The 23,058-nt window shown below is 47.4% G+C and overlaps 1 protein-coding gene across 2 annotated transcripts in view; it reads left to right on the plus strand.

Annotated features, from left to right (window-relative positions):
• The first annotated feature begins 17,438 nt into the window (after window positions 1-17,438).
• The window catches only part of Itih2 (inter-alpha-trypsin inhibitor heavy chain 2), a 40,730-nt gene continuing 35,110 nt past the window's right edge, over window positions 17,439-23,058 (plus strand). The window contains exons 1-5 of one of the 2 annotated variants that reach the window (XM_005383873.2): window positions 17,439-18,171; window positions 18,314-18,349; window positions 18,886-19,031; window positions 20,607-20,681; window positions 22,315-22,350. In XM_005383873.2, the coding sequence (XP_005383930.2) occupies window positions 18,343-18,349; window positions 18,886-19,031; window positions 20,607-20,681; window positions 22,315-22,350 (264 nt within the window). In that variant the 5' untranslated portion in view covers window positions 17,439-18,171; window positions 18,314-18,342. Of the gene's footprint in view, window positions 18,172-18,313; window positions 18,350-18,885; window positions 19,032-20,606; window positions 20,682-22,314; window positions 22,351-23,058 lie in introns of those variants that run through there. The other variant, XM_005383874.1, reaches the window with a different exon arrangement.

Below are 23,058 nucleotides of genomic sequence, written 5' to 3' on the forward strand. Positions count from 1 at the left end.
GGGAGGAGGGAGGGAGGGAGGAAGGAGGGAGGGAAGGAGAACAAAAACAAAAGCAAAATCTCAAAGCCAGCGCTTCTCTCTTGGACACTCACTGTCAATAGCTGCCTTTGTCATTCTGCATCTGCACGCGAAACTCAAAGCCAGGCAGAGAGGTCTACAGAAATATTTATCAGTTAAGCAACAGTTTGTCCCTACGGAAATACTCACTGAACACTGAAAAACCTTCGGTGCAAAATCAAAATTCATTTTTACTTCCTCCTGGGAAGTTGCTAGAGTCAGAAGCGGTGGCCCAGTTTCCTGGGATCCCAGAAGAGTGCGAGGGATTTGCTAGCGCTCTGGAGTAAGACAGAGGATCCGTTCCACCTGCCTCGCCCGAGTGCTAACTCCCCGCCCTGCTGATTTCTTTGACTCAGAGGCACGAAGCCAGAGAAGCCGGCAGCATCTCAAGTCCACTCACAGGGCGTGTGTTCCACCTGAAGAGCTGCCAGATGCGCTTCAGACGACGTTGGGAGATGTCCAGAGCGCTTTCCCTCAAAGCCACAGGCGTGTCTCTGGGGGGTTTCGGCTGAGGGAGGGCACTGTTGGTTTTGTGGCTGATGCCAAAAGATATACCACACTCAACGAAACCAGGCCCTACAGCAAGACTTCCTGGGTTCTTCCAGCGGGGCGCATGGCGGGGGGAAGCCTCTCCCGCGCAACCCCGGCAGCCCTTCGGAGCACACAGGGCCAGACTTACTGAGCAAAACCTCTCACCCTCTCGCGCTTGGCCGCTCCCGGGGCGCCCTTGCTGAGTGCCCAGTCCCTGGGCCGAAGACGCGCTCCTCTTGCCAGTTCAGGGGCAGCTGTCAATACTGATTCCTTTTAAGCAGTGAATTACTGTTTTCTTCATCAATTTTGGGTTGTCTTCTCACCTGTGCCCTGGATTTCTTCTGAGCTTTGTGATGTCCGAGTGCCCGGGACCGAGTGGAGAGGGTGGGTCTGTCCCTGCCAGGCCTGAAAGTTTCCAGCAGCTGGGCACACTTGTGTATGTATGGGTGTGATGTGAGTGTGTGCTTGTGAGTGTGTGTGCGTTCACCTGTGTGTATGTGCACCCATTTTGACCTGTGTGTTGGTGTGCACGTATTTGTGTGTATGTGTGTGGGTGGTCATCCTCGACCTTCTCTTTACCGTAATTACCTATTTTACTTTTGGCCTGACTTATTGAAACAGGGAATAAAGGAAAACATTCAATTCCACTGAAAGTCTCTCAATTAGGCATGAGGTACCTAATCAAGCCTCCCTTCTCTCTCTCTCTCTCTGTCTCTCATTGTCAAAGACTACCACCGCTGCAATGGGAACACGAGCACAGGCCACACTCCCCTTCTACCAAGAGTCACTCTAAGATAATTCTATAGCATCAGAGGGAAAGACAACTTATTTGTACTAATGCAGCCATATGCCAACACCATGCAAAGTCTTTCCGCACCAAATCTTTTCTTTTTTTCAGCCTCTGGGGATTGAACTCAAGGCCTTCACACTCAACTACATCCCTAGAGCTTTTCAAAACATTTTTTGGACAAGGTCTCACACATTATCTGGGCTGGACTTGAACACGTCACCCTCCCACCTCAGCCTCCCAGAGCCCTGGGATTAGGGGTGTGCACCATCATGCCATGCTCACACACTAGGTAACTGGCACAGCACAGATGCAGATAGGACTGCAGAGATGTTCAGCAGCTTCTCCAAAGTGACAGAGTTGTAAATAGAAGAATTTGGAGTTAGTAAGATCACCAGTATCTAAACATAAAAACAGGGGCTGGGGATTTAGCTCAACGGCAAAAGCGCCTGCCTGGCAAGCGCAAGGTCGTGAGTTCGGTTCCTGGTACCGGAGAAAAACCAAAATAAATAAATAAATAAATAAACATAAAAACAGCAATGAAGCTTTTAACTCCTCATATGGTTGCTGTGTTTTTTTTTTAATATTTCGTCTGTCTTATGGTTTATTTCAAATCTTTAGAATCATTAAATTCTGAAAAGCCAGTAGGTATATTCCAGAAAATGCCACTGATTATGTAATTTAACCTTGTAATTGAGTATCTTTTTCAGTTTCTATGTTGCTACGGTTTCACTGTCTTTAATATAGGAATAATAATATATGTCCCTCTTATAGCAAAAGTCTTAAGGGGGTAGAAATGTAGCTGAATGATACAGCACATGCTTAGCTTGCATAAGGTCCTGGGCTCAATTCCCAGCATTGAAAGAAAAAAAGTTTCGCTGAGATAATTTAAAAGTACCACATGGAAATACCATTTTCTATTATGCATAAATTGTAGATTTTTCACTGGCAGAAACCCCAAGATCATCTTTATTTCCCTATTATTGATGCAAGCTACAAACCTAGTAGCTTAAAGCAATATTGATTTATTGTGTTACACTTCTAAGGGCATGAAGTCTAAAATGGATCTGCTGAGTTGATTCTCGCAGGAAGCTCTAGAGCAAAATCATATTCTTGCCTCTTCCAGTTTCCAGAGGGTACCCACATTCCTTGGCTCATGGTCTTGCATCAGTCTGACCTGGGCTGCCCTCATCGCATCTCCTCTCTGACCCTCCTGGCCCCACTTCTTATAGAGATTCTTGGTAGCACTGTGGGCCCACCAGCTAACCCACGAAATTTCCTCATCTCAAGATCCATGACTCAATCACATCAAAGTCCCTCATAGATGTAAAGTAGCATACTCACAGTTCCAGGATTAAGGTGGGACATTGTCATGGGAATCATGCAGCCAAGTACCAGCTGAATATTTGCTCACACATACTGCAAAGACAAGGCCATCCTCATCGCCCTGCAGATCATGGGAAGGAGTGTCCCCAAACCAGCCTGATGTCCTTCTTTCATCACCCTCCCCAGGGACAGATATGGGGAGCCTGAGGCTAGGATGCCTTTGGGGAAGGGTCCTTTGGGGAAGGTGTTCGATGTTCTTGGGAGTCTCCCCCAATCTCAGGAGGCTGAGCAGAGAGCTGATGGCTGCCAGGGAGATCCTGCCTGTGTTCTGGGGTGGGCACGGCCACCCTTGGAGGGAGCTGCCCCGGGACTAGTTTGTTTCCACCCAAGAGAACTGGACAAGGGCACTGGATGGCCCCGTAGTTGGGGGGCAGATCACAGGGGGCAGAGGCTGAGGGAGGTGCTGGGAGCAGCAGCAGGACGGACATGGCCAGTGCCGTGCAGGAGGCAGGACAACTGGAGATTCCTCCCCGGAGAGAGCATTCCGACGGGCTTCTCCCGAGGCACAGAATCAGTGTGTGTGCGCGTGTGTGTGATATTTGTGTTTACGTGATCAGAGAGACTGGGTGAGGCCGCAATCTGCAGGGTAGGCCATCATCTTGGAGACAGAGCAGAGCTACAGTTGAGTACGAAGGTGCTCTGCTGCAGGAGGAAGAGCTGGTGCGGCTGATGAAGTTCCGTGGCAGCTGCTGGAGAACCCCTTTCTGCCCAGTTCTTCTGTGCCCTTGCGGAGATCAGGCAAGGCTCACACCCCTTAGGGAGTGTGAGCTGCCCTATTTCAAGTCCACTGATTTGAACGTTATTCTCCTCCAAAAACGCTCTCACGGGAACATGCAGAGTAACATTTGACCAAATGACTGGGTACCACGGCCAAGTTCACATATGAGCAGTTGCAGCACCTTTGTCTCTCCTGGCCCTCCCTTCCCCTCTGTGTACCCATGCCCCCAAGGACCGTGGGAGCCTCTAGACTTATTCTGAATTCTATGTTAAACTTCTCAACCCCAGGTGGTGGTTGTACCAAGATGTGTTGTGTTCTATGCACCACTGAATGACTGTAAAATGGCTACTTTTACACTGTGTAAATTTCAATTAGATTTAAAAAAAAGAACAGCGAGAAGCCAACCTCTCCCCTACTTTAATACCACTTAGTGGTGAAACACACCGGTGTAACGTCGAATTAGCAACCAGCCGAGCACAGGGTGCTGGGGAAGACGCAGAGGCGATTGGGAAGGAGGAGGAGCGTGTGAGCGCGGAGATGCTTTGCCGGTTGAGCTCAAGCAGCAGCTGAGGAAGGGAATGCAGCAGCCAGCAGGGAGCTTTGCTGCCATATCTGAAAGTTCTGCAGATGGACCCCGCTCCCCCGCGGAGTGAAATTGTCAGGCAGGCTCACTGCTTTTCAATTTAGTAGAGAAATTTGCACCTCCAGTTCCCAGTGTAAATGTGTCACCCCGCTAAAGCACCCTAAATGCCCTGTTAGTTCCTCAGAGTTAGAGAAACCACAGACAGGTCCATGCAGCCACCTCACGCACTGTAACAGGAATGGAGTGCGTGCGTCAGTGAAGTGCGTGACGCAGAACACAGGCCGCGAGAGTCCACATCTGACGAAGGCCCGCACTTCCATTTGCTTCTGTGTGTGAGGCACGGTTCAAGTGCCCTAGGTCTACAAACCCGCTAATCCGCTCCATGACACTGCAGGTAGAGGCTCTGATTGTCCCTCCTCGATGCAAGAGCAGAGGCAGACAGAATCAGGGTTTGCAGAAGCTCACACGGTTCTAGGTCAGCTTTCCACGACCAGAACAAAAACCAACAATTGTTGTAGTCAGAGTTTACAAGGGAACGGATTTAATACAGGTCACATAATTTATAGGGTTATCTTATAATATTCACCCAAAGAGTCAAATGCAGGAGAGTGCAGGAGATCTATCCACACACTAGAGACCCAAAGAAACCAGCTGAGGGCCTGGATCCCACGACAATGTCCTGCATGCATCCAAATGAAGACCTGGACCTCATGACAACGTCCTCCACGAGTCCAGCTGGAGGCCTAGAGCCCACGGCAATGTCTCATGCACGTCTGTATGAAGGATCTGCATGGGGAAGGCCCCAAGGTCAGTGGGTACGCTAGAGGTCTGTGGCAGCGGGATGAAGGACCTGTGCCCGCAGCTGAGGGACCTGCACTGGGGCCAGGAGGCGACGCTGAAGATGAGGACTGGAGCTGCCCTATTCAGTCTGACACAGCAGAGTGTTATTTTGGCTCGTGGCTTCAGAGGTCTCTGTCGCTGGTGTACTGACCCTGTTGCGCTGGGTCTGGGGATGCGCACAGCAGAGGAGGCCCGTGTACCTCGTGGGGCCAGGAGGCAGAAGCAGAGAAAAGAAGGGACCCTGGTCCCAGCACATCTTTGAGGGGCACACCCACAACGACTCCACTTCCTCCTGTTAGGCCAGCCCCCTACAGGTGATCCACCTCCCAGTAGCACCAATAGGCTGGGGACCAAGGCTTCAAGGTGTGGGCTTTTGCACAAAATACAAGATCAAAGCTACAACACATGGCTGGGAGGTGGTGGCCCAAAACAGGCTCATTCTGTTTTTCTTCTTCCTGGAAGACTACCCAAACCCTAAGAATTCAAACGTGTGTGTGTGTGTGTGTGTGTGTGTGTGTGTGTGTGTGTGTAAAAACAGGCATGCTTTTGTTTAATGTCAGATTTCAAAACCTGTGACCTTACACAATCTTTTTCAACATAACTGTCTCCCTCATAACCCCTGTGCCAGTTGATTCTGCACAACTAGCCTCATATTATTAGAGGACTAGTGAGGTGGGACCATTGTTCCTGTCATCCCCCGTCTGCCCTGTGCTTCGTTTGATTGTGTTTTGCTCTTACATCTCCCTCTCACTTGGTTCTGGCTTCGTACTGCTTTTCCATATTCTCTTTGGAACTGCAAATGTCTAAACTCAAGCTTTTAGCAACAACCATGGCAATAAACCCCAGATGGTCTCTCTTTGGATTTGCTTTCTTCTCTTACTATTAAAAGCATAACAAAACCAACTTCAAATAAGTAGTAGCACTTTTAAGACATACTGTTAGTTATCTAAGTTGTAATAATGGTTTTGTGGCTAAATTAAAAGATGTTCTCCCAGTAGGGGATCATCTTGAGGTGTTGAAGGGTGTAATGGCTTGAGTTCTGTGATGTACTTTACAATATTCAAGTAAAATGGAAAAGAAGATGATTTGCCAAAATTGATGACTTTTGGAATGATCACAATGGGAACTCTTGATAATCTCTTTTTTCTTAATTCTGTTTTACAATTTCCAGAATTAGAATTTTTTAAAACAAAACTTTGATTTCATTTGATTGATATTGTCTTGCTTACTTTTCTCTCACTGCTGAGACAAAATACCCAACATCCAGAATTAAGGAAGGAAAGGTCTATTTAGCTCACAGTCTGTGGAGGTTTCAGTCCATACTCGGCTGGCTCCAAGGCAGAGTGGCACATGGCACAGGGCAACAGTTCATGGCAGCAGAAGACAGCAAAAGCAACAAGAACAAAAGGGCAGGAGCAGGCGGAGGCAGGGAGAGCAAGCCTCTTTCCCTCCTTCACAGCGTATGCAAGGTACCCGCCCTGGGTGGGTGCAGCACTCACACCCATAATCGGGCATTGGACCATGAATCAATCATTAACTCTAGAAGCCCACCCCATGACTGCATGAGGGTTTAGGGGGACATCCAGACACAAACCATGACAGACATGTTGTATTCTGCAAGGAGCAGAATACAGCACGAACAGTAGCCACCTCTATTGGGGTATTTATTTTTTGCTCAGAGATTCCAGGTATAAAAGACCGCCCACCACTGACTGAGCCCTCCCATCTAGGACCCGCATGGTTTTTCTTTGCCTCATTTATGTTGGCCTTTTGTTCTCCTCCTGGGAAAGGAAGTGGTCCCAAAAAGGTTGTTCTTGCTTCAGATCTTACACCGTGTGGGAGATAAGCAGCGAAAAGGAGTCTCTTGCTGTATCTGTCCATTTTATCAGGAAAGCAGCCACCTGGCTCTAAAGCCATTACACGCCACAAGGGGTAGAAGTTCACTGTGTCCAAAGCGGTATTGAACGTTAGGCACAGGCACTGGCCAACCATGACTCGGCATCGCCTGGGGAGGGCACCTCCACTCCTCCATGGAAACTGGGCGTGGTCGTGCTGCGGTTCACATCCAGATGTCCCCCGAAAGCCTCACCCAAGCACAGGCGGGGCTTTTGGGGGGTAACTAGATGACGGGGGCGATTCTCATCAGCAGATTAGTCCACGGTGAGTTGATAGCTAAATGTGCCTGTGGGAGGTGAAGCCTGTGGGAAGTGGTGTCCCTGGAGACGAGGTCTGGAACGGTCTAGCTCCCTCCCACCTTGGCCTCGCTCTGCTCCCCACTGCAGGCTGGAAGCAAGCCTCCCCTGCTGTGCCACGCTGCCTTGGTGCCAGATGTCCATGGACTGAAACCTCTTCGAACTGTGAACCAAAATAAACCTTTCCTCCTTAGAGCTGTGAGCGTTGGACAGTGTGGGAAATCCTTGGATTCTGTAAGTAGAAGCCACCCTTCATCCATTCTTGCAGCCCTTTGGGGTTGTTCTTTTAACTGATACATGAAAACATAAAAATTGTACGTAGTGACCAGGTACCACGAGTTGTTTCAATACCTGGGTACACTGTGCTATAGTCAATCACATTAAGGGCATCTGTCTCCCAAAGACTTTATTATTTCTCTGCGATAAAGACATATGAAATCTTTTCACCAGTTTCTTGACGTATGCATTCATTGTTCTCCGTAGCAACCACAGAGCACAACAGCACAGCAGGCCTTCTTCCTCGCCCTCCCGCTGCAGTCTCACACCGGCTGGCCGGCTTGTGCCTGCCTGAGGCAGAGGGGCATATCCCCGGTCGCCCCTGGCCACTGGTCAGAAACTCGGGCTACAAACTCAGGCAGTCTGGCAGTCACCACTGCGCGCTATACCTCACTGCCACGAAAACCCTAACCACACACTATCTAGGAAAAACCCCACGAATATCATTAGCTGATTAATTTGCTGTCAATAATTATACACACCTTCTGCTTTGTAAGTACGGTTTTTGAGTACTTTGCAAGTGATTCATTCTTCAATATGTTCTACATACACAGTATTATGTATAGTAATATATGATGTATTTATATTTTCTATCAGAATCAATCTACCACAATAGTTTTAATATTAACTACTTAAATTATTTGGGACAAGGAAACAACATAATTGACTCCAGTGACATCAAGTGTGTATTTATTTAATGTCACTGCAGTAAAGCTCTTATTAGACTATTATTCTAGAATGGTGCGTAGTCTTTGGTACCTACCGGCTGCGTGCCTGTCAGCTGCCAGCAGGAGGCGCGATTTCAAATTTCTCCTTAGCCCAAGTCCTTTCCATCAGCTCCCAATTGATGAGCACTTGACGCCACCTAGTGGTTATAGTTTTGAAAAAAACATGCCAAGCGAATTTTTAAACTTTGGCGTCTGGTGTGGATACCACCCAAACAACAGAAACCTATGACGGAAACAACGGAAACGCTGAATAAAACTGGGGTCTTTTATGATCATTGGCCATGATCACACCTGCTCTAAAATTACCCTTCCTGGGGCTGGGGATTTAGCTCAGCGGCACAGCGCCTGCCTGGCAAGCTCAAGGTCGTGAGTTCGATTCCCGGTGCCGGAATAAATAAATAAATAAATAAATTATTCTTCCACCTCTCCCGGTTACCCGCTGCCCCCGATGCCGCGGAGCGCTAAGAGAAGAAGCCTCTCTCTCCGTGACCGCACAGGGTTCCTGGCAGTCAGCGCTGCGCCTGGGCGGGGAGAGCGGTGCGGACTGTGCAAGTCGGTGCTCTGTGAGAACCCGCGGCAGCTGGGCATCGCCTCGGCTGTTTACGGAAATACCACTGGAACGCGCGCGTTCACGCTGCGCAGCAGGTTCAAGGCCCCCCACCCACCCACGGCCTTCACAAACTCTGGCGTTTATTTGCACGATCACACCCAAGCCTAGGTCTCAGAGCGTTCCTCCGGTGGTATCGACGCCATGCCCCGTTTCCTCCTACTTCCGGGCCGGGGGAGGGCACAGTCCCCGCTGTCCTGAAGTTGAGCACGTGCCTGGCCGTGGCTGAGGAACCATGATGGGATTGACATGTGTCATCTCCACCCATGACGCTTTAACCGAGGTCCTCTTCTCCTTTTCCTCATTCTCCCTACGGGTGCGCTCTGCCCCTCTCCGCCCGGGCCTCTGAGCAAGGGAGGCAGAGACCAGAGCTCCTGCTCACCCGCACAGGGCACATGGATGCCCAAGAAGCAGCTAACTGTGGCTCTTCTCAACCCCTGAGATTCGGGGAGTGTGCCTTACCTGGACATTGCCTCACCCGTCCTGACTAACACGTTTCCCAAAGCTCTGGCTCTCTCCCTCCCTCCTCTCTCCCTGCACTGACCTAGCTGTGGGACATAGATGCTTGTTTTTAAGTCTTACAAGGGTGCATTGGTTTAGGAAGGATCACTGATCGTGTTCTACAGTGTTTTCCCCTGCTCAGCTATTCCATCACCTTATCTACATTCAAGTTCAAACTCTACTCTCCGCGCATCAGTTTCTATGTCTTTGTGGCACCTTCATCTTTACTGCCTGTTCTGTCTTTCAGTTTTCTATTTTTGAGAAGTGTCAAGTGGGCTGATGGCTGCAAGATAAGGAGGAAACAAACTACATGTTTTGATGCCTGCATTTGAGGCCAAGAGCGGCTGTACAGCGATCAGTCACATGAAGACTGGGCAGGAAGCAACGCCATTGATCACCCATCACAGCCGTGATGGTCCGTCACTGTGAAATTGATTGACCAACTGGGGAACCTGCAGCCAGGATGCGCTTTGGGCACCTGGTCCCCTGGACGCTCTGTGAGCCTGAGTTTGAGCTGTGACACTGGAAGGCTGGGCCATTTAACCACACGATAGTAGCTGAAGTCCACACATGGGAAACAAAGAAGCCTATCATAGAATATTCACACAAACAACTACATTTTCCATACTGAAGCTATAATACTCCCTTAGAGACAAAAGCAGCTTCATTCGGTTGTGATCTTTAGAGCCATTTCCCTTGTATATCTACGAGCACAGGCCGTAGATACTCAAGAGGTAGGACCTTATGGACTAAAGAACTAACTGACACCTAGTCTGTACCTAGAAGAAATGAAACTACAGCTAGCTTGTTATACAGATCAAGTCCCGTAAAAAGTCAGGTCACACAAGTAAATGTTTTAAAGGGCCCGTTTGTTCATTTGTTTGCTCCAACGTGAAGAGTGCTGTAGAGCCCCACTGACCTGAAATACTCTCCTCTTGGGTCTATGTTTCCTGGTGCCTTCATTTCAGAGCTTTTCTCACATGGATTTTCCTCTAGACAAGGAAGGAGGAGGGAAGTGGTCGGACACAAGTGAAGATGGGAAGAAGTCCTTTTCTAGCACTTTGAGCTCCAGGAGCTTCATGTTCCACAGGGTTCATCTTCCAATAGTGGACTATCCCAGCGTGAGAACCCTTTCTATGCCCTCCTGAGCTCTGGCCTGGCAGCCTCCGTTCAGAGACTGGACACACGCACGACAGACACGGTATTAATAGTAACAATAGTGTTATTAACAGCAGCTGCTGTTTAAGTAGACTTGACTGCATTCCAATTGTTATAGAGACAGTCGCATCCATCATCCGATTCATCTTCACAATGCCCTCCGGTAGGCTGTCGTTTCCATTTTAAGTCCCAGTCTCTGAAATCCTGTTCCCTATGCCATCTCCTATCCCCCATTTTTCTCGTGGTGGATTAAAATGGCCCATACTCACTGCCTGTCTTCTAACTGGAGTGGAAATTACTTCCCTTCCCCTGGAATCGTGGCTGCCTCTGAGACTTGATTTGCCCACACTACAGAATGTAACCATGTAAGTCCTAAAGGTGGGCCGTGAGCGACCCACAGCCTTCTGGAGACCCAACCTGCCATGCACGTCATGCAGGGACACCGCACGGAGACCGAGGCACCCTGGTCAGCAGCCCTCACGGAACTCCCAGCCATGATCGGCACCAACCACGGGCCTTCGGCGAGCTCTGTGGATGCTCCAACCGGCTGGGTGAAACGCCACACAGGACGACAGCATCCCCTTTCTGAACCAGTGAACCCCCAGACTCAGGAGAGGTATTAAACCGTTGTTTTGAAACACGAATGTAGGAGTAGATAATAAGAACACTCCAGGTACCACGCCCTGGAGACACAGTGACGGAGCCCACGCACGGGGAGTTCGGCCAGCTCGCTACAGTGTCGTGGCCCCGTGGACACTGCCAAGCTTGCATCTCAAAGGACTGTGCCGGCAGCTGCTGAGAGTCCTCCGACGCCTTCCGGAAGGCCCTTGCCCCGTTCATCTGAGCTCCTTGGTGCAGCATTCGTCCTGCTCATCCTTCTGCCACCCAGGCTGGCCCCCTGCCCGGCTTCTTCTAACTGTTGGTTTCTTTTCCTGGATTCCCTGCTCCTCCATTCTGGTGTGGCCTCTCCACAGAAAAACAGCTGCTTAAATAACCTCCGCTCTGGCTTCATATGGAGGTTAGTGTCATCGCCACCCCAGCTTCTTATTTTTGAATGGGTTTTTCCCTTGAACTGTGTATTAATTCTATATCCTCACAGGACAGTTTCCAGATCTCTATCCCATAGCCTCCAATAGCTTGCCTCTAATTTATTAAACTCCTTCACACTATCGCTCAAAACTGAATACAGTATTCCAAGGCTATATCAAAGAATACACCCAGACTTCAGTGAAACGCTTTTAGAATTTATGTTCAGCGGATCTCCATTGTCATCATTCAGATTTATTTCAGGAATAGTTTGTTCAAACAGGTTCTGTGAATTATATAGCCCTATTTCTCACCACTAACTTCATTCCTTCAAGTAACGTCAGTCTATTCATCAAAGCTTGAATTTGTTCAGACAACTGGTTCTACAATTAAATAGATGAAACTCATTCAGTTTTCTTTTCTCCTTCATCCACCATAAGCATGTTGTGACAAATCTGTGCTTATAATGAGTCCATATCTTTCAGTTTAGAAATACCATAGTCCCAAAAAAGTAAAATTAATTTAACCTAATGTTCATTCAAGCACCATGTAATCAGGGCTCTTCAGGCAGGACATTTTCCGGTGCACTTGCAAGCTCAGTAATCAAGGGGGAAGAAGTGGGCTATGACTTGTGGGCAGTCTTGTGCATTGCGCATGTGTTCCCAGCTCCTGGGTCTGCTGACAAATTGGTTCACCTCTCAGCCCCAGCTGGGACAGGGCAAATCTCTGGCATGGACATGAACCCAGCCTCAGCTCCATCTGAGGGTGCTTTCTTCTTCTGCTTCCTGGCCCTGAGAATGTTTTGATAGTACTCTCTCTCCTCGGCTTGGTTTCCAGTCTCCCTTTGGATTCTTTGCAGGCACCTCCTGGACTTCAGGGGCCAGGCTGCCTTCTTCTGCCTACCTTGGTCTGTGGAACTTGGCTATAGCTTGGATCTGGAATGTCCCCCGAAAGCCCCAGCCTGTGGTACTGCTGGGAGGTAGTAGCACCTTCAGGAGGCGGGGCCTACTGAGAATAAGTTGGGCCATGGGGGTGTGGCCTTCACAGGGTATTGGGACCCTAATCCCTTCCCCCCTCTCTCTTTGTCTTCGGGCTGCATGAGGCAAGCACTTTCCTTTGACACAAGCTCCCACCACAGTGTACTGTTTCACTATGGGCCCAAAAGGAACAGAGACACTGAATGTGGACTGGAACCTATGAGCTCAAATACACACTTCCTCCTTGTCAGTGTTCGCCTCAGGCATTTGGCAACACAGGAAGTGACAAACAGCCTCTACCCTGCCTCGGCCCTCACTGCCCAGTGGCTCCTTGTCTCATCCTTCCTCATAATGGCGACTGTTAGTCATCAGACCACACACACACACACACACACACACACACACACACACACACACACGACTTTGCCAAATTACTCATTTACAAAAGGGGTCTCAAACCATCTTTTTAAATAGTTTCTCATAATTTTTTTCACAGTCTAGTCAACTTCAAACTCTTCATCCTATAACTTTCAGAATCTAAGTGGCTTCCTTTTTGAAAACTGAAGTAGCCCAGTAGTCACAATTTACAAGCTCTTTCCACTCAGAACTTCATTCGGTTCCCTGGAGTACAATTAGTCTGGGAAACAATTCATCCAAACTACCTCAGGGCAGTCCTCTTATCACCACATTTCTGAGTTTTGTCCCCTCTTCTCCCTCTTCTCCTCTGCTTGCTGTTCTTTCCAGATCGATGGTCATGTTCTGAGAAAAAATCACCCGAAATAAACTATGAACTGACATGAACTTGTCTTTCCCTCACTGTTGGTCTGTCACTCTTCATGTTTTCCCTCATTTTTTCATACACGGTTTGTAAAGCGCATCTTGGTGGGTCTCACAAGATTTGGTTTATTCTCTCCGTAGACCCCCCCTCTTTGTTCTGACAAGTGCCACCTCTCTAGTTATGAATCTTCATTCGCCTCCCCTGTATTATCTTTTATACTCACTCTCACTAGAAAGAGGGGACAAGGTTGAGTCCATCGCCTCATCACTGTACTGCTGGGTTTAATTAGGGTGAAGTGGTGGCGAGTGAATGTTGATTAAATGCTAATAAGATCTGCCTTTCTCCTTGGCTCCAACCATTCCCTGTGAAGCGCCCTTAACACTCTGTGGAGTCCAGAGCAGTAACGTAAATGGGGAAAGCACCGGCACCTCCATGGAAGTCACAGCACCCTGCACTGCCCTTGCTTTACTGATAATAAGTACTAATACTTAGGAAGCACTTGATGTGTCCGCAGCCCCGTTTGAAGTCCTTTATGTGTATTGTCCTCAGTTTCCGTATGAGAACATCAAGGCAAACAGAGATTTGTGCAGAATTGTGAAAGCACTATTGCGCTACAGAGTAATCAACAGTGAGACTCTGGAACCGGAGTGCTCGGTTCAGATCCCATTGTAGGGTCACCTGTATCCTCAGCCTGCCATGTCACTCCCCCATCCTCTACCTGGCTGGATGACTCTGGCCACACGAGCCTCACCTCAGAGTCTTTCAGAGAGTCCAGTTAGATGACATCGAACATCCTTGTGCCCCAGATATTCGAATATGCTCTCGTGCTGTTTATATCTTGGAGATACCCCAATGCTCATGTGAAGGTGCCTCCCACCTGGAACATGGAACACCAGTGTCTAATCCGAGTACTAGGGTGAGACACCCTAGAAAGAATACCAGAAACTGCTCTACTAGAATGGCACACAGAGATTTTTGTAAAATGTGGTGGGTCACTTGTACCCTGAGCCCAACTGCCTCTGCTCTAGCTGTGGGTATGGCTTTGAGCTTTAGATATTGGGACCACACAACATAGAATAACTGAAATGATTCAACAGTGGATTCTACTGGCTCAAGAACAGAGGGGAGTATTAGCCCTACAGTCCATTACATCTTTTTCAAACATTTTTCTTCCAAGACATCTTTATGTTCTGGCTCCAGATCACACTAAACCACACCTGGGCCTAAAAGAGCAGGAAAGGGTGGCAGAGGGAGAGAACATTGTCTTGAAAATTCAAACAATGAATCCTTAATTCTTAACCAAGTGTCTTGTCTTCAGGATGAGGAGGAAGACATCAGAGTTCAAATATAAGCACAAAACAGATCTTTTCCACAGTGTGCTTCACCCGACCTAGTGATCAAGGTGAGGGTCAGATGTAGTTATTTATACATTAGCTCAACTTCGGCTTTGGACTTTAAAAGTTATTAAACTTTTCACAAGGATAGAACTAAATATTGTAAGTCCGTGATTGCTGTGGCTATACTGTTAACTAATCGCAGTGGCATATTTGCAGTGATGATTTTCAATTTTAGTGATATTTCCAGCATTCTAAGGAGCATTCAATTAGATTATTAGTTTGTTCAAACAGACAACATATGATACATTTTTTCCTTGTAGATTTCCCACCGGTGTTCACCTCCATGGAAGTGAGTATTCTTGCAGCCATCGCAGTAGTAGTTTCAGTCCTGTAAACCAGGAACATGTGACCCAGTGAACGCTTTCCACTCACCACCTTTCAGCCTCCTGAGCATGGGCGGGGGCGGGGCGGGGTCACGGGTTCAGAACTCGGTGACCTGAACACACAACCTGCGTGGATGGGGCCCACCGCACTTCTGAACATCGGGAGAGAACAAACAGGGTGTTTTTCCTGAGACCTTGGGGCTTGGAGACAGGCCGTCAGCAGGTGTGACCCAGGCTGCTACGGTTTCTTAAGTAATTCTGAAGATCAGACTGAAGATGAGACGATTGATGGAAGAGGCCAGAAAGGTGAAGATCACAATTTCTGAAAAAGATGCCATTGGGTCATAACTGCCCCAAGCACCATCTCGGCAGGAAACGCCAAGCGAGGGCAGGGCCTTCGCAGGAGGGCTTGGCCAAGGCAGCCGCTCGACTTGGGCAGGAGCCCACCAAGCTCATCACAGACACGGGAAGGACGACCCACTTTCTCCTTGCCATGATTCCAGAACTCGTATTTCCCCAGCACATTTGATCCTGTGCAGTTGCAAGGGCTGAAGACAAAACCTAGGCAGAAATACACGAGTCTCAGCTATGCACCCTGCAAATTAAGCCTCACCCATATCAGGGAGCTGGGAGAGACCAGAAGTTGACAGAGAGTCCCCGGCCTTAGATGTGAGACAACTTCTCGTGACATAATCCTGTCCACAGCGTGGGATGTCTATCTTAGCGCCTTGTTCAAAAGGCTGTTTCTTGTTTGCTACAAGGAAAATAAAAGATTGGGCCAGGGATACAGCTCAGTGGCACAGCGCCTGCCTAGCAAGAGTGGGGTCCTGAGTTCAATTCCTGACACCAAAAAAAAAAAAAAAGAACAAGAAGATAGATTCATATCTAAAATGTCTTCCGTGCACTAGTTTCCTGAAAATCTTACAGGGAGAGCTTGATGATAATGTGCAAAATCAAAAGGAGATAAAATACTAAAGAAATTCAACTGTTGAACAGAGACAAAAAGAAAAAAAGCAATAAAAGAAAGTAATGTGAGGGAAAACTTATTAATTCTTTGAGCAGACATTTGTTCAGCATCTACAATGGGCAGGAAAATATGCCAATAGGATCTAAATAAAGACTTAGGCCACTAACCTGAAAATTAGCCAGGCTTAGTGGTGTACACCTATAATGCCAGCACTCAGGAGGCTGAGGCAGGAGAAGCACCATGAATTTGAGGCCAGATTGGGATATATAGTGAGCTCAAGGCCAGCCTGAACTACATAGCAAGAGCCCGTCTTAAAAAAAAAAAAATCTGAAAATAAAAGTAACCTTATAGGTAAAAATGGCTTAGTATTAAGTATGAAACTTTTTTATGAGTTTAATAAAATGTAGAAATGTACATTCTTCTTCAATGATAAAGTTAATTTGGCTGGATGTGATGGTGCCTGCCTGTAATCCCAACACTCAGGAGACTAAGACAGGAGGATCACCATGAGTTTGAGGCCAGCCAGGGTTGCATGGTAAGTTCCAGGCCAGTGTGGACTACATAGTGAGATCCTGTCTCAAATAAAAAAGAAAAAGCTAATTTGTAAACAATGTTTACTGAGCATTTAGTATGTGTCAGGTAACTTACACATAGTGTCATACTTAATGTTCACAAAACCCCCTAAAGGTAGGGATGCATCTTAACTCAGGCTGCTATGACGAAATATCACAAACAGAGCAGCAGACATAAATTTATTTCGCACAGTTCGGAAAGCTGGAAGTCCAACATCGGAAGGCGAATCCGTTTGGTCTCCGGTGTGGACTGTTTTCCTGGTTCGCAGACTGCCGCTGTCTTCCCACTCTGTCCTCACATAGCGGAGGAGAGAATAATACGAGAAAGGAGAGGAGAAAGACAGCGAGGAAGGAGAAGAGAGAGAATGCACATCCTGTGTCTCAGGGGTGCTGATCCTACTGGATAAGGCCCCACTCTTACCACCTCCTCTAACTACTTCCTTACTTCAAATACAGCTGCACCAGGACCCGCGGCTGTAAGGTGAAAGTTTGGGAGGAATGCAATGAAAGATCACGTCACTTAACAAATAGAGCTCACAGGTATTAATGGGACCACCTAAGCTCTCACAGCTGCTACGCGAGAGGAGCAGGTTTACGGACCTAGGAAGACAGACAACGGTCTTAACAGCCACCCTGAAGAAGACCTCATACATTACTCCGAAGCCTTCGGCCGGGACGTTGGTCACCGTGGTTTCTTGACTATTTGCCAATAGACACATTTTTCTCATAGGCATAAGTACATGTCCTCATTGATCCTCATGCTGCTCCTCATTACTAACAGGAATTTGCACACGCGCTTCCGTATGTCAAAAACATACGCCTGCGTCTTCACTAATATCTGGCATTTCACCGGAGCTTCTTATGAACCCCTTCGCAAGCCGACCTCCCTGCCACCGCCGCGGCCTCGCACCATCTCAACAAAACTCCTCTCCCGGTGCTTCCTCGCTTCTGGTCCCGCCCGCTCCGTCCCCAGGGCCGCGCTGACAGCGATCTTCACCCGCGTGAGCCTCGCCCGCTGTGCTCCCCGCTTCTAACGGCCCGCGAGTGCCCCCGGTGGGCGCAGAGCTCAGGCGCCCGCAGCCGGGTGCTCGGGCCCCTGGCCCTCGGGCTCGGCGGCCTGCTCCTCCGGCTCCCTCCCGGCCCCTGCCACGCCAAGCGCTGTGTCCCTGCGCGGCTGGCCAGCCCTGCGTCCCCACCTCACTCCCCGATGGGAGCCGCCCCCCGCAGCCTGCAGAAAGCCCCACCAGTGGAAGCCCACCTCCTCTGCCCCGCGCTCGCCCTGCGCCCGACTCTCCAGCCTATCCGCTGTCCTAGATCCTGTGCCTCCTCCCCCTACAGCACTGAGTGGCCGAGGGCGAGGACCCCCTGTGTATTCGCCTAGGTGTTGGGCACCCAGTACACGCAGCGAAGCCCCCTCAAGGTTTGCGGCACATGAACCGATTCACTAACGAACCAAACTACCCGCTTGGGCCCTTCCCCGTGTTCTCTCAGTGTGCTTGCTGTGCATCTTCCTTGGATGTGAAGTTTTGCACAGTCGTTCTTCCTATATGACTGCCTGGGAATTTGTTCCTCCCAGAGAAATAACATGGCAGCAAATTTACAGTTCCTACTTTTTACCAGCGACTCACCAGGACAATGGGCCTCACTGGGCCGCTAGGCAAATTGGGATCAGGGACCAGCAGGGCTGCACGCTGCGGCCCTAACCAGATCCAGGCACGAGGCCGCGCCCTGAAGAGTGAGCCTCTGTCTACCGCGTCGACTCTGAAGGTAAGACGTTCTCCATCATCAGAGAGAGGGAAGACACTACCCAGGGATTTTTAGGAAAGAAAACCACTGTCTTTCCTCCCTTACTTTTCCTAAATCTCTGCTACTTTATTTTTCATTTCTTATTTGTTTCTTTGTTTTGCAGTGCTGAGCGTTGAACCCAAGGGCTTATGCATGCCAGGCAAGTGCTGTACCACTGAGTCCTTTTGAAATTTTATTTCGAGCCAAGGCCTCACCCAGCTGGCCAGGCTGGCTTCAAACTTGCAACCTTCCCGCCTCCGTCCCCCAAGAAGCCAGCAGCAGATGTGCATGCAGGCCTCACTGTCTCCTGCTTTCACTTAAAGGAAAGAATTTTGTTCCCAGAAAGTTTTTACTTTAGCTTTTCTCTCTGCCTCCATTTCTTGTTATGGTTCCACACTTGGTCCTTTAAAGAAGGTGACAATTATTTTTAGGTCAATAGAAATTAGTGAAAGAAGAAAAAAACGCAGAGCCACTGACCCAGATTCCGACCTGGCTCGTCCCCCCAGCTGGGGCAGCTGCTCCCGGCTTTGCTGTTTGAGTAACCTCCGGGCGCCCCTTCCACCCCCACGGCTCAAGTTTGAGCTCTAGAGCAAATATTTGTCCACATTTTGAGCAAAGCTAGAGAGCTTTCTTCTTTTTCTTCTTTTGTAAAGTGAACTGTTCTCCTCTGTGTTTCCTTCGAACTTGACTCAGTAGGAAGGAGCGGTGTTCTCCCCAGACCATCTGCTCTGGACAGGTGGGCGAAGCTGTCCAGGAAAATGGAACGACTCGCGTGCGTGCTCCTCTGGTTATTTCTCCTGGAAGCACCCGCCTTCGAGATCCCCACAAATGGACTTTCTGAAGTAAGTAATTCCGGAGGACTCCTTGCTGCTGCCCTAAACCTATGGTCAGTAAAGAGCTGACGGTACTGTAATTGCTAATCGGTGACCGTGTCCCACGCAGACTGGACACTCATGGGAGTATTCAGCAGAGCGCCAGTGTTTCCTGGTGTCGTTACTGGAATGTGTGTTCGTCTGTTAGCACATTAACAGGCTTTGTATGAGCCTTAACTTAAGTGCAATGATCAGGAATCACAGCGCAGCATTTATGGAGCACAGTTATTGACTCCTAACTTAAAAATGGGAGCAAGAAAGACAAAATTTTTATGAGAATTACAGGATGTATATAAACCACCTAGCACTGTCCACAGACTAGTAAGTGCTTAATAATTGTCAGCTGTTACTGTTACGAAATATCGTGATAGCTCTTAGTAAAAGTCATTCATGGCACTGTTGCGTTTCCTAACTGAACAATGACTTCTGCAATAAAGGCACTTTAAATATTCTTGTTATGGGGGAGACAGCAAAGTGAAGGAATCATTCCCATGGAGGTCAGTGTCCACTTTGAAGCCTTAGCCACCCCAATATAAGGAAGTTCTTGGACTGAGTCATTCTGAAAGTCAGACAAGAGCTGCTTTTAAGCTAGAAAAGCAAAACATGTTATAGAACTATCCCAGCAAATGGAGAAGTTCTTCATGTTGGAAGAATGGATTGCCTACAAAAAATGCCAAGAACTGCTTTGAAGATGACAATACATAGTATAATAACTATTGTTATTTTCTTATTGTTTGGTTTTGAAAATGTGTTTTATTTTTTCGTAAAAAAAAAAAGGGAAAAAATGATGTTGGAGGAAACAGATATATTTACCCTGATTTAAACATTAACAGACTGTATACATGTATCAAAACATCATATGGTACTCCATACATATGTATAATTTTTACCATTTTATGTATCAGTCAAAAATAAATTTAAATTAGAAGTATTTTCTAATTGCAAAGAATTGCTAAGAATGTGATAGCATATTTGCAATGGGAAAAAAATCACTCTGTTTAGACACCATCATATTTTCTAATACTTTGAAAAGCACCAGCATGTTGGAATTTCAAATTGAAGCCAAGACACCCAGGTGTATTTGTGCTTTTTCAGTCATTTCTAACTGATGCTCCTTTCCTACATACATTTTTAAAGCAGGGAGATGAATAGTTCACATCCATCCCATCCAACACTGCGAATGTGCTAACCCCCCGCCCCCACCCCTCCAGCTCCACCCAGCTGCTTCCCCAGGCACGTACCTAACTACTGGGTCACTTTGACCCCCTACATGCCTGTTCATCATCTCCACACAAACAGAAAATGAGAAATATAATTCCTGCATCCAAAAAATCAGACGATGTCAATTTCCGTTTACTCTCCTCTGAGACCTAACTAGCAAACTTAAGTATACTCTAAAGAAGAAACCATTGTGTTAAAAAAAAAAAAAAAAAAGGTTGATGGAAGCAGAGTAAAGAATGTAAAAGAGCACAATGAATACTACCAGTGCCTCTTCTGCTCTACACATTTTTAAATGGAGAAAAATACCCTAAATTCTGTTTTCAGTTTGCAGAATACGGAAATCTTGTGGAATTGGCCCCAGGCAAATTTCAATTTGTCCCTGACAACCGGAGGTATCAGGTAAGTACGCTTTGCTCCTGAAGGGGAGATAGTGCATGAGCCCGTCCATGAAGAAGTAAGAGAGGTGTAAAGATGCCTGTTGCTAGATTTTCTCAAGAGCTCACTTTATAGCAGAGTCCAGTGGTTTTATACCCACTGTCAAGAAAGTGACCCTCCTGTGGGGTGTCCAGCAGCCTCCAACCAGAGTGACCACATAGTACCTCAAAGGGTACTTGGCTATGTGTTTCTTCAAAATGCAAGATAATGCAGTGGCTGCATTGCCTGTTAAGAAGGAATTTCCTTTTAGCAGCACATCTCTTAATCCAGTGATGACAGACACTTTCCACTGCAGCCACACATTTTCCTCCCTCTGGTCACTCTGTCTTGAGAAGCAGCCCAGAGAGCCCCTGGGAAGGAGACCTGGCTACATGGGGCTGCATCCCAGAGGTCACCGAGCGGGCAGAGGCAGAATCCCCTAATTCAGAGGGCTGAGCTCTCCGCAGTGCCAGGGAGGGTTCGGATTTTCCAGCACAGCCCCTGTGCTAAGGAGAGTATGCACTGAAGCAACTCTAAGCTCACCAATGACTTACTTTGTACAGGTGTGAATATTTGACTTTCTAAAGTCCAGGGTTTCGTGGGTCAATAAAATTAAAACCCAACAGGCAAGACTTCACGTTAGCTCTTCGTCTACGCACAAGAGAGAAAACTTGATTACTGAGCTTTGCTCTCAAAAAGTCCAGAAGAAAATAATCACTGTGTTACTCAGCATCCACTAAAACCTCAGTTTACCGCACATCTGGCAATCTGACATTACATCCCACACTTGACTTGTTGTATAATTCCTCAACAGCAAGTGTTCACCCATTGCTCTTAAGCCACTCACCTTTCAAAGATAAGGCCATTTCCTCTGTCCCTCTCACAGGACAGTTATTCACATGGATAACTTCCTAGCCTGGAGGCAGGAGCGCAGAATTTTTCAGATGCCAGCCACTGTGCTTGGCACCGGGGTTAACCATGGGGAAGGCACATCCAAGTCCCTGCTCTCGTACAGCTTGATGCAAAGGAGACAGACCCTCAGTAAATCATCTGTCGAGTAGAATGGGTGTTTACAAAGCCCAGTAGATGCTCTCAGGGAAGGAATAAGCCGCAGTGAAAACATATAGTAAAGGAAACTGACCGATCCGGAGATCAGAATTTCACTGAGGAAATTCTACAAGAGCTGAGATTTAAAGGGTGTGGTCAGAGGAGACCTGGCATTTCAGAGAGTGGGAACAGCATCTCCACAGCCCCATGGCCTCATAGCAGAATGGAACATCCAAATCACCATTCAACTGCATAAAAATAAATCAGACAGAGTAAAGGGGATCTATAGTACGCCATATGAATTTCATTGGACGTTTTGATTGAATATTCTACCATTGTCATTGTAGAATGATATCCATACAGCCAAGAATGGCCAAGAAATTTGTTCAGAGAAACTCACAGTGGGAAAATAATTTCAAGAATGTTCCACATTTATGTCTCAGCTCCAATGAATGAGCTACAGTTCAATATTGAAGGAAAATAAAATTTTTTTGACTGGGGGAACAGTTTTTGCCCTCAAGTTAATAAGTAACATGCAATTGAAGAATGATTGTCTAACTTCTTTTCACAGAGAAGCCTTTCTGAAGAAGAATCAGGTGAAAGAATGGTAAGTTTGCTTTGACTGTTACAAATTGATATCTGAATGATTTTCCTGTTAACTATTATCTGGAAATCAATAGAGGTATCTCTTTAGTCACCATCCCTGAGTGTATTTACCGGCCTTTTGAAATACCTTCCTTGCCCAATTCTGTTTGGAAGTATTTCTAAAATTTAGCAGTAACGGTACAGTTTGAGCAGACAGGACAAATGTCACCAAGAGATAATGAACGTCTTTTCTCTTTATTTTATGTAGTTTCACCAGCCGTATAGGTTCCATCCAAATGCATGTATTTATTACAACTTAAGAGTTTGATTTAGAATATAACACCTGACAGCTATGGAGGATAAAATAGTGGCTGTGGAAAAGCACTCTTGGACATGAGATGGCCCACTTCCTGAGATGTTCAAAGCGGACCATCTGGGGCTAAGGAACAGCCAGAGGAAGTGATTGATGTAGCACTTCCTGCTCTGTACTGACAATAACCGTTGGAGACTCATGCTTGAGGGAGAAGGACGAGTCAATTAGGCTGGATTTATCTTAGCTTGAGAGGAGGTTGGTATTAACTAGTTGCAAGGTTTAATCTTGGACAATAAAATTTGGAAGGTGAAATCTAGTACTGAAAAAAACAAGTCCTCTTGGACAAAAAAAAAAAAAAACTAGTAGGTCACATAATTGCCATAGATCTGAAGAAGCTTACAGACCTCAGGCATATCC

The sequence above is a fragment of the Chinchilla lanigera genome, unplaced genomic scaffold (genome assembly GCF_000276665.1).
Source record: "Chinchilla lanigera isolate Chin_1 unplaced genomic scaffold, ChiLan1.0 scaffold00020, whole genome shotgun sequence".
NCBI lineage: Eukaryota > Metazoa > Chordata > Mammalia > Rodentia > Chinchillidae > Chinchilla > Chinchilla lanigera.